At 48.2% G+C, this 12,269-nt stretch overlaps 1 protein-coding gene across 1 annotated transcript in view; it reads right to left on the reverse strand.

Annotated features, from left to right (window-relative positions):
- Window positions 1-2,709: 2,709 nt before the first annotated feature.
- Window positions 2,710-12,269, reverse strand: part of SKP1 (S-phase kinase associated protein 1) — a 130,544-nt gene continuing 120,984 nt past the window's right edge. Inside the window, exon 6 of the mRNA XM_078653176.1 lies at window positions 2,710-4,012. Coding sequence (XP_078509302.1) covers window positions 3,977-4,012 — 36 coding nt within the window. The 3' untranslated portion in view covers window positions 2,710-3,976. The remainder of the gene's footprint in view (window positions 4,013-12,269) is intronic.

The following is a 12,269-nucleotide window of genomic DNA, read 5'->3' on the forward strand; positions in this document are numbered from 1 at the left end:
TACTCTACTCACTACTCTACTCACTATACTCACTACTCTGCACTCACTACTCTACTCACTACTACATGCGCAGTGTCAGCCCTCAGAAGCATTGCATGAAGCAGCATTCAGTGCAGTAACTTCGACCAGTGAAGATGCAATGTACGGACTGACGCATCGCAGAGGGGGAGCGAGCGGACGTACAAGTCACTCCACTCATTATTCTCTTAGGGGCTAACTTTATAGCGAAGAATATATATATATTGAATGGAAATGGAGGGAGCACGTTGCATGGAAATGGAGGAAGGAAGGAATGAATGAATGATGGTAGTTAGTGAACAAGATAAAATCAAGGATATTTGAAATTAAAGAGGGGAGGTAGGAAGAAATATAGAAAAAAGAGAAAAGGGTAAAAAAAGGTGAGAGAAAGATAGATAAATAGATGGATAGATAAGAAAGAAGAAACAAAAGAAAGCGTTTGAGGAGTAGAAGTCTTAAAAGTCAGAACAAATAAGTAGTGAACAAAAAATAGAAGTAAAGCAAGACGAAAAGAAACAAACGTGGAAAATATAAAAAACAGGCAGAGAAATGAGACAGAAGCACCACATCAGAAATAAAGAGAAAAATAATGAAAGATATGAAGAACAAGTAGCAAAAGAAAGATAAAAAAACAGAGACAAGAAAGGCAGAGCAAGGAAGAAAACACAAAATAAAGGACAGAGCGCGAGAGGGGAGGGGGCCAGGAAGGCGCCTAGGATATGCCAGAAGTGGTTTATGAAGACATCATTGTGAACAATCAGTGATATGTGTTCTATGATCGAAGTTTCGCCTTGCCCCCACCTACAGCCTCTCTGGAGCCATGGCGTGTCTGCAGAAGATTGCCTTAGCTCATTACTGCAATTATTTTGCTCTGACTGTGTCTCAGACGGAAAAAAAATCTTTAGAAATGTTGAAAATTAAACCTGTAAAGAGGCAGTCCCACAGACAGCGAACAATAAAAAAAAAAAACGTTCTGCAAATATTTTGCAGCCTTTACCATTGATATAGCCGAGGCCTGAAACGGCACCTCTGGGAGAATTTATGGCATTCTCGGAGGGCTGTCACACCAACAATGGGCTCATATGAGAGTCCGCTGCACCGCTCGCAGGCGCCGCTGTCTGCTCTCACCGGCTGACGAGACAGGGGGGGGGGGGGGGGGAATAGAGGGGTCCCCTGGCGGAGAGTAGTCCTGGGTCCGCGTGCCTATAAGTGTAACCTTCCGCGCTTGAAAGAATCTGTTTTCTCCACGGAATGTGTGCTGAAATGTTTCAGAAACAAAGTTTAACTTTCTTGATCAATGGATTGCGTAGAAGACACGCGTACTTCATTACTGCTGAGGTTTTTGAACGCTCATGCTGTCTTGATACATTTTAAGTTATATCTGCATCGACTTTCGGATATTTTGGAAATGTATCCAGTCGCGGACTTCTCAGCGCTATATCAAAAACTAATTACGCGGTCCTATTGTGACCGAGAACATTAAACCAGAAAATCTGGCTACACCATCTGCATGTCTATGCAACATCTTTAGCTAACATGAAGAGGGTAGTTTGACCACTGCCACTCAGAAACGCTTAAATGGGGTACTACTTTTATTTTTTTCAATGCAGATTCTAAAATGGGTATGATTGTCAGTCTCTGAATGCCTCTCCTTTAATTTGAAAGGGAGTACTCGAGGGGCAGCCATTGTCGAGAGCAAACACAGAGGACTGCCGTTCCCTGAGGTTCAGGGGATGTCTGGCTATCCAGTTGCTTCCTCAATGGAACCAGCCTCCAACTGCTCTTATGAAACAACCGCGCGCGCTTTGTAAACATTGCCCAGATGCCGCACGTGCGATCTTTCGCGTGTGCGCACAAGGCTGGGAATGACAATTCCGAAAAGATGGGCGCTCGAGCCAGCCTGATACATGGCATGAGCCTCGAGCTGACTTTCTTCCATGCTGTCACCGTGACGGTGATGACCTAACTGGACGCCTCGGAAAGTGAATTTCCCATGAGCCCAATGGAAGTGCTCGCAGCATGCGCCGCGATCAGCTCCCAGCCAGCAGTGAGGAGGACGCGCCGCGCGCCCGACAAAAGCACTGCTCTATGGTGAACGCGCACACCATCTGGAATGCATTACACGGCCACCCTGACAGCTCCTAATTAAGATGAATGCACTTCCGAGCACGTAACCGCAGGAAAAATGCCCAAAATGGCGCCGGAAAATTACAACTGCCCAATAGCATCAAGACTACTAAAAATACATCACCGCGAAGACAAATCACCATTCAGAGAATAAAAAAAAGTCAGGAATGTGTCTTTCCAGAGCCCCTAACACACTTTTTTCTTTCTGTACTAATAGGATCTCGGCGCTCCGCCCCGAGCCCTAAAAACGAGTCTTCGCCATGCGAGAAAATCTAGTGGCATTTGAAAATGTCCAGCTATTATTTGCTATTGAATGTAAACTCACTAAAGACTCAAAAGCTTTACTTTATTGATAGCAACGTAGACTGCAAACCTACATTAACAGTAACCTGCAAACAGCTGCAGAGAAAGCAATCATTCAAAATACAATAAAATGTGACTGCTATGCTAGCTTCTAAGTTACTTCATGCATTGACTTGATAGTTTTACTTCCATGCTGTTTACATTTCCAAGTATGTTCAAGCAAGATACCACAGGCATTGACTGTGAAGCACATTTTAAGGGTTTGGATTTTCAAATAAGTTTATTTTTAGAGAAGGAATGCTATACAAGCTAGAAAATGAAGATTACAACAGCACATTTTATCAAAGAAGTGACACTTTTCCTGTGTTAAAGAAACACCGGGCGTTTACTTTCTAAAAAGAAAAAAAAAGTCAATGTAAAAGCCTTGGGTCAGTTTGAATGTAGTTTGATAAGCTGTCAATTAATTACTTTGACAGAGCACAGGACTCCGGCATCTGTATTAGGCTGGTATTTTTAGAAGTTTTCTTGCTGATAGATACATAAGGATACATGAACAGTACACCCAGTATCACAAAATATTGTCATCCTATGGCACTGGGCAGAGTATTTGTCAGAGCCCATCACAAGACATTGGCTTAAGATTTTAACTTCAAGTGTTTGGTGAAACGAAAGCTGTCAAAGGAAGTCAATTCAAGATCTAGAACCCTAATAAAACCGGGAAAATACCCATTTTCGAATTACAACCCTCTTTCAAAATAACTGTTGTAGGGGAAAAATAAATGTTTTTATTTTGTGGAAGCTATCATTTAAATATGGTCAACAGGCATATACCGTATAAGGCAGGCTACAAGGAAAAAAATATGATCACACCGACAATTCTTAAAATGAATGTACGGAACACAGAAAACATGTCCTACTTTACCTTATCTCTAATAGGCTGAACATCAACACTGAGGTGCAAGAGAACCTTTACGTGCTGTTTGTTTATACCTCAAGGTGTAGAGGGCATTAGGTCTTCGGGTAAGCCAGATACCACACAGAAGACAAACTGCTGGAAGCTGTTTGCCGACATAGTGTTATTGGAAGCTGCTATAGGCTCGTCATCCCCCCATCACTACCTGTGTATCTATCCTGTCATGTTCTGGTTCAGCCGGGCTCTCTAAAATTCTTCAAGTCGCTTATTTTATAACAGTTCCCTAAACAAGCAAAAGCAAATACTTACAAGTAATTCGGTCAAACAAACTAAAAATGCTTTACAGCGTGAAAAGTTATAAAGCACATTTTTCTTTCTATAAAGAGATCATAGAGGTTTTATTACAGCAAAGTAAAAAGTCACAAATCCAATTACATTGGTAAAACACAGCCTTGGGGTTTAATCTTTACTCAAAATTACACATGCAGTAGAATACGTCCTTCTGGAAAACAAATGATTTGCTGCCACGCTCAATATTAACAAGTATTAACAGAGCAGTGCACCTAGTGTTGGAGCAAACGTTACAGTGCGTTTATCAGTGCAAGTGACCAGGTATCACTTTTCTTCACACCACTGGTTTTCTTTGCGTACCTAGAGGGAACGAAAACCAAAACACATCGTTAATGAACACAGTTTATGGGCTAATGCAAGAAAAGATTCAGTAAATATCCCATCTCCTAAATTAGCATATTTGACAATCGGCCTGGCGGGCTCTTAGCAGCCTCTTCCACAACCAAGTTAGACTACAAAGTAAAGAAAGCTATTCATGAACATGGACAGTCAGGTTTACAAGCCACTGCAAAATCTGCAACAACAAAAATGCCCATTCGAAGTTACTTATAATGATCGTTCTTTAAGGGTATCTGTTTCAGTTCACAAAAAGAATTTCTCCACCCTAGTGCAGGATAACAGTATATACCTATAACCTTTTTCAAATTCATTTTATTATAAAATATACTAGAGACATTTTATTTCCACATTAAATTCAAATGGAATTAAACCGACTCTAGAAACTAATTGGTTCAAAAATACAATTAAAATACAGTACAGCAAAAGAAAACAACGTCCTTTGGGTGATAATCGACATTAAAGAACACACAGCGGGACGCTGCTCTTACCCAGCGGACAAATCCACCGGCCTTCTATCTGAATACTGGCATTGGTATGGCTGTGCTCCCACTGAGACTGGGACAGACAGGGGCGCAGCGGGCCCAATTGAGTGCAGCTTCTGCTGGCGAGTGCTCGAGGAGACATTGGGGCAACACCCAGAAGTGACGAGGACGATCGATAAGAGCCCAGCCGACTGCCGGGCTCCGGAGCCGACATCAGAAGACTGCGGGGCCCCTGAACAATGGGGAAGCAGCACCGGAGAGCGCCCGGGGGGATTGGCCAGGGAGGTGAGGCCACTGCGTGAAAGGCTGCACATGGAGGGAGAGGTGCGGCTCTTTAGAGGAGCAGCCAAGAAGGGGAACCGAAGGAGTCTTGCTCCCAACACCCCCCCCCCCCGCACCCTCCCACCACGGACACTAGAGGGCTGACTGGGAACCCTATCTCCCACTTGGGGCCCGAGGAAGAAAGACACTTAGGAGGGCCGCTGTTAACTGGACTATACCGTATGGAACCTGATACATGGCCTGCCACTGTAGAGGGCTGGATCCACACTTTGCCTGAAATAGCGGAAGCAGACTGGGGGACAGAACGGGATTGGTGCCATGATAGTCTGGAGAGCAGCACACCGAGACACAATCCACCGCCAGGCGGCCCCCATCGGCCAGATCGTACCAGGGCCCTACACTCGGAAAAACAAGGCGAGTGCCACGCGGGTGTGTATTGAAGTCGGCTGACGCTGAGGGTGATAGTCTCCATCCTTTTTCTACCCCTCCCCCGGGGTGACTGTGGCTCCATTGTCAGAGACCTGGTCCCTCTGCAGTGCCGGCCCTGTTGTCCGGACGATGACCTAAACCAGTGGTTTCCAATCTGTGCACCGCGGCTCCCTGGTGCGCCCTCCAAAGTAGCTAGGGGCGCAGCGCTCCATAGGTTTCAGATTTTCAAATTCAAGTAATAAATTGCCAGTAACGTCTTTGAAATGTGCAGTTATTTAGTAAAAGCATAAAACTTCTGTCCGCCAGATGGCAGCAGAGTATTCGTTATTGAGAGTGCAGAACCCAATGTTACTGATTGAGATGGATTACTCTTATTTCCTGCTTAAGAAGCCAGCAACCAAGAGCCTCTGCATAGTAAGAGTTTGCCGGTGGCCAACCCACAACCTCAGTGACAGTGGCCATGGTAGCAGGCTGCTATAAAACTAACCCTGGGCAAAGTACAACGCTACGCTTGCGTAGTTTGTGCTACTTCACACTACCCAAATTGCACGCATCACAGAGCAAACACGCGTAGCGGTCATTTTTTGCTTGCTAGCGGTCCTCAAGTCAAGTTGGCGACTGCGAGCCAGCAAAATTACATCCTGGTGAGACTTTCTCCGTTGCCAATCGCGAGCGTGGAAAATAAACCTACCAGTGAGATTCTCAACACAGGGAGGTCAGGTTTCTCATTGCGAGTGGTCACTTATGCTCAAGACCGCTCGCGATGAGAAACTACCAGTTGAGAAAGCTGCTGCTCGAGTAGAAATCTACTAGAGCGGCAGAAAACGACTGCTTGCACTGTGCAAGATGCGGTTTGCACTGATTGCACAGTGCGGACAAGCATCCGTCACAGTGCACTACGCAGTTCGCGTAGTGCGCTACACGTAGCGCTACTACGCAAACTACACCCAGGGTTATATAAAACACAGAAAGAAAAAGCAATTTGTAATGCAGCTACCTTAGAACATACAGGGCCCATTTTTAAATGTATGTAGCTGGAGCCCACCTACGAATGCACTATATTTGAGCAGCCCCCTTCAGGCTCATACAGTTCCCAAAATACATTTGGAAGAGAAGGCAAACAGTTTGCTCGTTTTTCCGGGAGGTTTAGGAAATTACTCCAGAAACTGAGGAAAACAGTGCTGTTTTGAAATTTAAAAAGAGAAATAAACACTGTCTGATGGTTCTGAGTGACAGTAAAGAGAATCAACAGAGAGGCTGAAGGAGTGACCACAGCTTAGCTAGAACAAGATCTGCTCAACACGAGTGCACCTCTAAAACTAAACCTGGCCCATCCTTCAGTACTCTGTGCTTTGTGTTGTGGTAAGAGAGCTCCGACGATGTGAAGGGCCCACTGGGCCCACACATAGGGAAGGCCCCGTACGTACTGTGCGGATAAGGCTGGCAGAGGCTGAAAGACACCACAAAACTGCCACACCAAGGGGAAACCAAGAGACCATAGGCTCTCAGGGGGGGGGGGGTCACTAACTATAGGAAAGGAAGGCTCCCCTCCATCAACCGCGGAGGATATTGTGCCACCCTACTGCGGAGGACCCCTCCCATGACAATCTAAACCTTATACTCTGAGATCAGGGAGTCCCGGGCGGTCCTGGAGCAGCAGCTGGGGACCCTTACCACTGATGTGGCGCTTCTCAAGGCAGACCATAACAAGCATTAGAAATGCAATCGGGCTCGGATTTATTTGAGTTTGAGCTAATGCCATTGTAAATGGCAATGTCTTTTCGCCATGTGAATGGAGTCTGTGCATGTGGTGTGTAGTGGAATTATGTTGGTTGAATTGTAATTTTACCAATGGTGGCATGCTGTGCTTTATATGAATATGTTTAAAAGTAAAGTGTACCATACTGCGATTGCTTGGTGGAAAAGTGCACTGCCGGCTGGAGGTGTGTGTGCCTGGTGGAAGGGTGCACTGACGGCTGGTAGGTGTGTGTTTGGTAAAAGCGTGCACAGTTGGCTGATGGTTGTTGGTGTTTGTGCATGGTGAAAGCATTCATTGACGGCTGGGGGTGTGTTGTGTGTTTTCTTTTCTGTGTGGGGGTGAGTGTGTGGGGGTGAGTGTGTGGGGGTGAGTGTGTGGGGGTGAGTGTGTGGGGGTGAGTGTGTGGGGGTGAGTGTGTGGGGGTGAGTGTGTGGGGGTGAGTGGTGACGAGTGTGGGGTGTTGAGAGACTGAGGTGTGTGGTTTGTGTGTGCGTTATGTGTGTGTGGTGTGTGTGTGTGGTATTTTCTGCACACTCACACACTGCCCCTACACATTCACACACTGCTCACCCGCACACTCCCAATGTCCACTGTTTATCCTGCACACTCATTCTGCACACTCACACAATGTGCACCCTTACACTCTGCACTCACCGTCACTCTGCACTCACCGTCACTCTGCACTCACCGTCACTCTGCACTCACTGTGTGCCCGGCCACTCCCTGGCACAGCACTCCATGCCCAGCCCCTCCTTGGCACAGCACTCCATGCCCGACCACTCCCTGGCACAGCACTCCATGCCCGACCACTCCCTGGCACAGCACTCCACTGCCACTCCCTGGCACAGCACTCCACTGCCACTCCCTGGCACAGCACTCCACTGCCACTCCCTGGCACAGCACTCCACTGCCACTCCCTGGCACAGCACTCCACGCCCGGCCCCTCCCTGGCACAGCACTGCATGCCCGGCCCCTCCCTGGCACAGCACTGCATGCCCGGCCCCTCCCTGGCACAGCATGCCCGGCCCCTCCCTGGCACAGCACTCCATGCCCGGCCCCTCCCTGGCACAGCACTCCATGCCCGGCCCCTCCCTGGCACAGCACTCCACTGCCACTCCCTGGCACAGCACTCCATGCCGGCCCCTCCCTGGCACAGCACTCCATACCCGGCCCCTCCCTGGCACAATACTCCATGCCCGACCCCTTGCCTCTACAGCACTCCATGCCCGCTACCAGTCAGTATAATATTCCAGGTCTTAAAATGCTGGTCAAAATTAAACTTTCAGTTCAAATTAATTAAAAGAGTGAATATTTTGGGGTCACGTAAAACATGCACTTAGCCAGTAAGAATAACCTGCCCCCCAACGCCATCAATGTCTCATTCGCAAAGAGATTGGTCCGTGTGGAACGAGGAAAGGCCAAAGTGAAAACGAGCTGTATCACCGTCCACGTCACGGTTGCAAGGGTTAGCGAAAACTGATAAACAGTACACAAAGTACATTCGCTCCGACAGGTTCCCTGTTTGCACGTCTCATCATTCATTCATTCATCCAGAGTGTACGTGGGGACGAGCCGTGCAGTATATACAAGGGCGTGCAGTGTATTTCTGTGGAGATGGCCGTGCGCAGTAGGAGAGCGGAGCAGGTTTGTGGTGAACGACGTGTGAGGTCTGCATCAATGTACAGAATAAAAGGTGCCTTCATCCAAGTACACATTCGTAATAAGCGAACAAAAAAAGTAAGCGGGAAAGAGTTCAATGGGGGAAGGGTGTCTCTCTGCGAGGTGGTGTGCAGATCAGGAGGTGGCAGGGCGGGCTGCAGCGGAAGGGCACACACACACTCATCCAGCAGACGTTCCAAGACTCACCCCACCCCTTCGCAGCCAGGGGCGAGGATGGCTTGCTGTGGGTATGTCCTGCAGCCAAACAGGAGGAGCCCTGACTGCGACATCAGACAGGGCCCCTGGCGGCGCGGGTGGGCTGCGGTGAGACCTGCGCAAGCACTCTAGTGTAATGGTCGAGAGGCCCCTTAGCGACAGGGGTATAGGTGGGCTGCAGCAGCCATGCAGTTAGACTCAAGTACCTTCGTACATTACTGTCCTAGAGCCCCCCTGGCGGCAAAGATCAGAAGTGGCTTGCAGTGGGCATGCAGCGAGTACCGCTAACCGAGTGGCAACATTTTTTAAACGCGGCTTCAATGCGCTTAGAGATGCCCACAAGCTCCAGGGAGGGGAGGCAGCGCGGTTTTTACATGAGCAGACAGGGGCGGCGGCAGCAGTCGGAGTGAGTGGGGAGCAGTCGACGGGGCTTTAATACCGAGGGAGAGTGCAGAGAGCTGAGCCCGCCTCCGGGACGTCTGGGCCCGCCCTGCCCACACCTCTCCGGCCAGCCCTCTCCAGCTGTGTGCACCAGTCCCGGCTTCAACTCTGACTCACGGCTGGGGTGGCGGGTGGGGGAAGGGTGTGTATGGGGAGGGAGTAAAATGCCACTGATTCGCTATGCCTGTGTGCACGTGAGGAGGACGCGCGCCCGACAAACGCACTGCTCTATGGTGAACGCGCGCACACCATCTGGAATGCATTACACGGCCACCCTGACAGCTCCTAATTAAAATTAATGCACTGCCGAGCACGTAACCGCAGAGAAAATGCCCAAAATGGCGCCCGACAATTACATCTGCCCAATCGCATCAAGACTACTAACAATACATCACCGCGAGGACCAATCACAATTCAGATAATAAAAAAAAAAAACTTGCGCACTAAGGAATGTGTCTTTCCCGAGCCCTAAAGAAACTTTTTTTTTTTTCTTTAACATTAGGATCTCGGAGCTCCGCCCCCGAGCCCTAATAACATTAGGATCTCGGAGCTCCGTCGCGAGCCCTAAAAAAGAGCAGACACAGTAAATTAAAATACAATGACTGACATTGCTCCATGGTGTAAAGAACTGATTGAGGCGCCGCCTGGCTTCAGAATCAGGTCGGGGAGCTGCAGGAACGGGTCGAAGACAGTAAAGGGCACGTACGAAGGTACACTGTGAGGATAATTGGCCTGCCTGAAAATTGTGAAGGAATTAATTCCACTCAATTTATAGAACACTGGCTGTAAACAGTGGGCGCCCCAGAAGGCCTCACTGAGATGTTTAGCGTTGAGGGGGCGCGCACAGTTCCCATCAGAGGGTGGACACGGGCACCACCCCAGCCATTAGTGGCCCAGATCCTTATAAAGACCGGGACACCTTCATGTGCAAGGCACGGGAAAAAGCACCAATCCAACATGAAAATGCCAGTATCTCTCTATTTACAGACTACACAATAAATGTCCATCAACAGCAGGCCTCCTACCAAGGAGTCAAGAAACACTTTCAGACGCTCAAACTTAAGTATGGCCTCCTGTATCCAGCTCGCCGCAAAATCATATAAGAGCACACAAGCAATTTCTTTGATGGCCCGGAGGCGGCGTGGACCTGGATTGAGGACACTACTTTCTCTAGCCATTCTTGACAAGCTCAGACAGTGAAGGCGTGGTAAACAGCAGCGCATGGCACAGAACTGTTGGGACAGGGATTTGCTACCCACTCCGGAACAGATGCTGGAGGGCCGCAAGCAGCGCTTCAGTCTACGGCCACACTGCATGAGATGGGGACACTACCGGATGATGAAACATCATCGGACAGCACGACTCATACGGGTTCTGTGAACAACCTGGCGCAATTCCCGACCATAACCCCACAGTTCATGAACTGCTCAGTTGAAAATAACACTGGAATGCTGATCGTGCTGGGGGACTGAATGATAACAAATACAAATTTTTCCTTATTTCCTCAATAATAATCTACAGGACGTATCATAAATGGCTGGTTTACTTGCTGGGTTCCTTTAATGCTCCGGCGACTATGACACGCTATACAAATATGCTTTACAGTCTTTTCACTTAGAGGACACATGGGGCAGATCTCATCCTGTTCAGCACACTTAGATCTGGTGGGTGGTGGGGGAGGTGGGCCTCGGGCCCAAGGAACGCCTCAGCATTGGATACATCCTCAGGCCATATAAGAGGATCCAGTTGGTCACTGCATCTGTTCTGACACCACAGGCACATAGATCTCTAAAGTTAAGTTACAATGTATGTTTGGTTGAAACACAGTTTTCGAGTTGGACTGAGTATTGGGGAAATCTGACGTTCATTTGCAGGGGATGCAAGATGTGAAAGCCTTCCATATTTACTCTTACACATGTGACCCGATTGGATGCATGTGTAAACACTACCCATATCGTGTATTGCACATGAGTAGGATACATCACTATAATTTAACAACCTGGAATGTTAAAAGGAGGGGCTCAGTCCATTAACGTCAGGGAATTTATGCCCAACTGTGCAGGCCAAAGTCACAAATAGTGTATTTCTACAAGAGTCGCACCCGACATCCCCCGAGGCCCACATGCTCCGGAAGAAATTTCGAGGACAGATAACACACACCTCATACTCTGTTTGCAAGGGGAACAGAAGTGTGGATGAAAGTGGGAGTTACTTTTAAGGCACTAGAAACACAAATAGGCATTATTGGTAGGTGCACACTAATCCGGGGCAGACTGGATGGTACACCGGTAGTGCTAGGTAGCCTCTACGTATCAAATACAGAACAGGATGCCTTCCTGATTTGAGTCACTGCAGCGCTGGTAGACAATTATGTACCTATGGATACACAGTGGCGACTATAATGCAGTACTGGTCACACACCTGGACCGCTCACAGACCCCTTACCAAGCGCTGGGGCAGTACGGCAGGCTAATGCCCTCCTATCCGGGGTTCAGGGTTGTTCGCTAGCAGATGCATGGCACAGTAAGAATGCAGGAATGCGTGAATTTTCATTTTACTACTCAATGCATTCACTACATACATGGATTGACCATATATTATGTTCCCCTGTATGGCTGACCCAAGTAACTCACTATTTACCTGGGAAAGACGCTATCAGACCAGAATTCTTATGAGCTCACCATGGCTTTGGGATGTGTGCCCACACCAGTCCCGACTTGGAAGCTAAACCCCCTTCTATTGGAGGATGCAGTCTTCTATTCCCATATGGCCACCACTATTTACACATTTTACAATTAATACGAAAACAGCCACCTCGCCCCTAATAGAGTGGGAGTCCTTAAAGGTAGTAGCAAAAGGGCAAGGGGGGGGGAATTAGCGAAGAGGGTGGAAGAAAGCCTGGGCACACTGGAGCATGACAGCAGCTAGCGTGGAGCCACTAACTGAGATG

The sequence above is a fragment of the Lissotriton helveticus genome, chromosome 7, assembly GCF_964261635.1.
Source record: "Lissotriton helveticus chromosome 7, aLisHel1.1, whole genome shotgun sequence".
Lineage (NCBI taxonomy): Eukaryota > Metazoa > Chordata > Amphibia > Caudata > Salamandridae > Lissotriton > Lissotriton helveticus.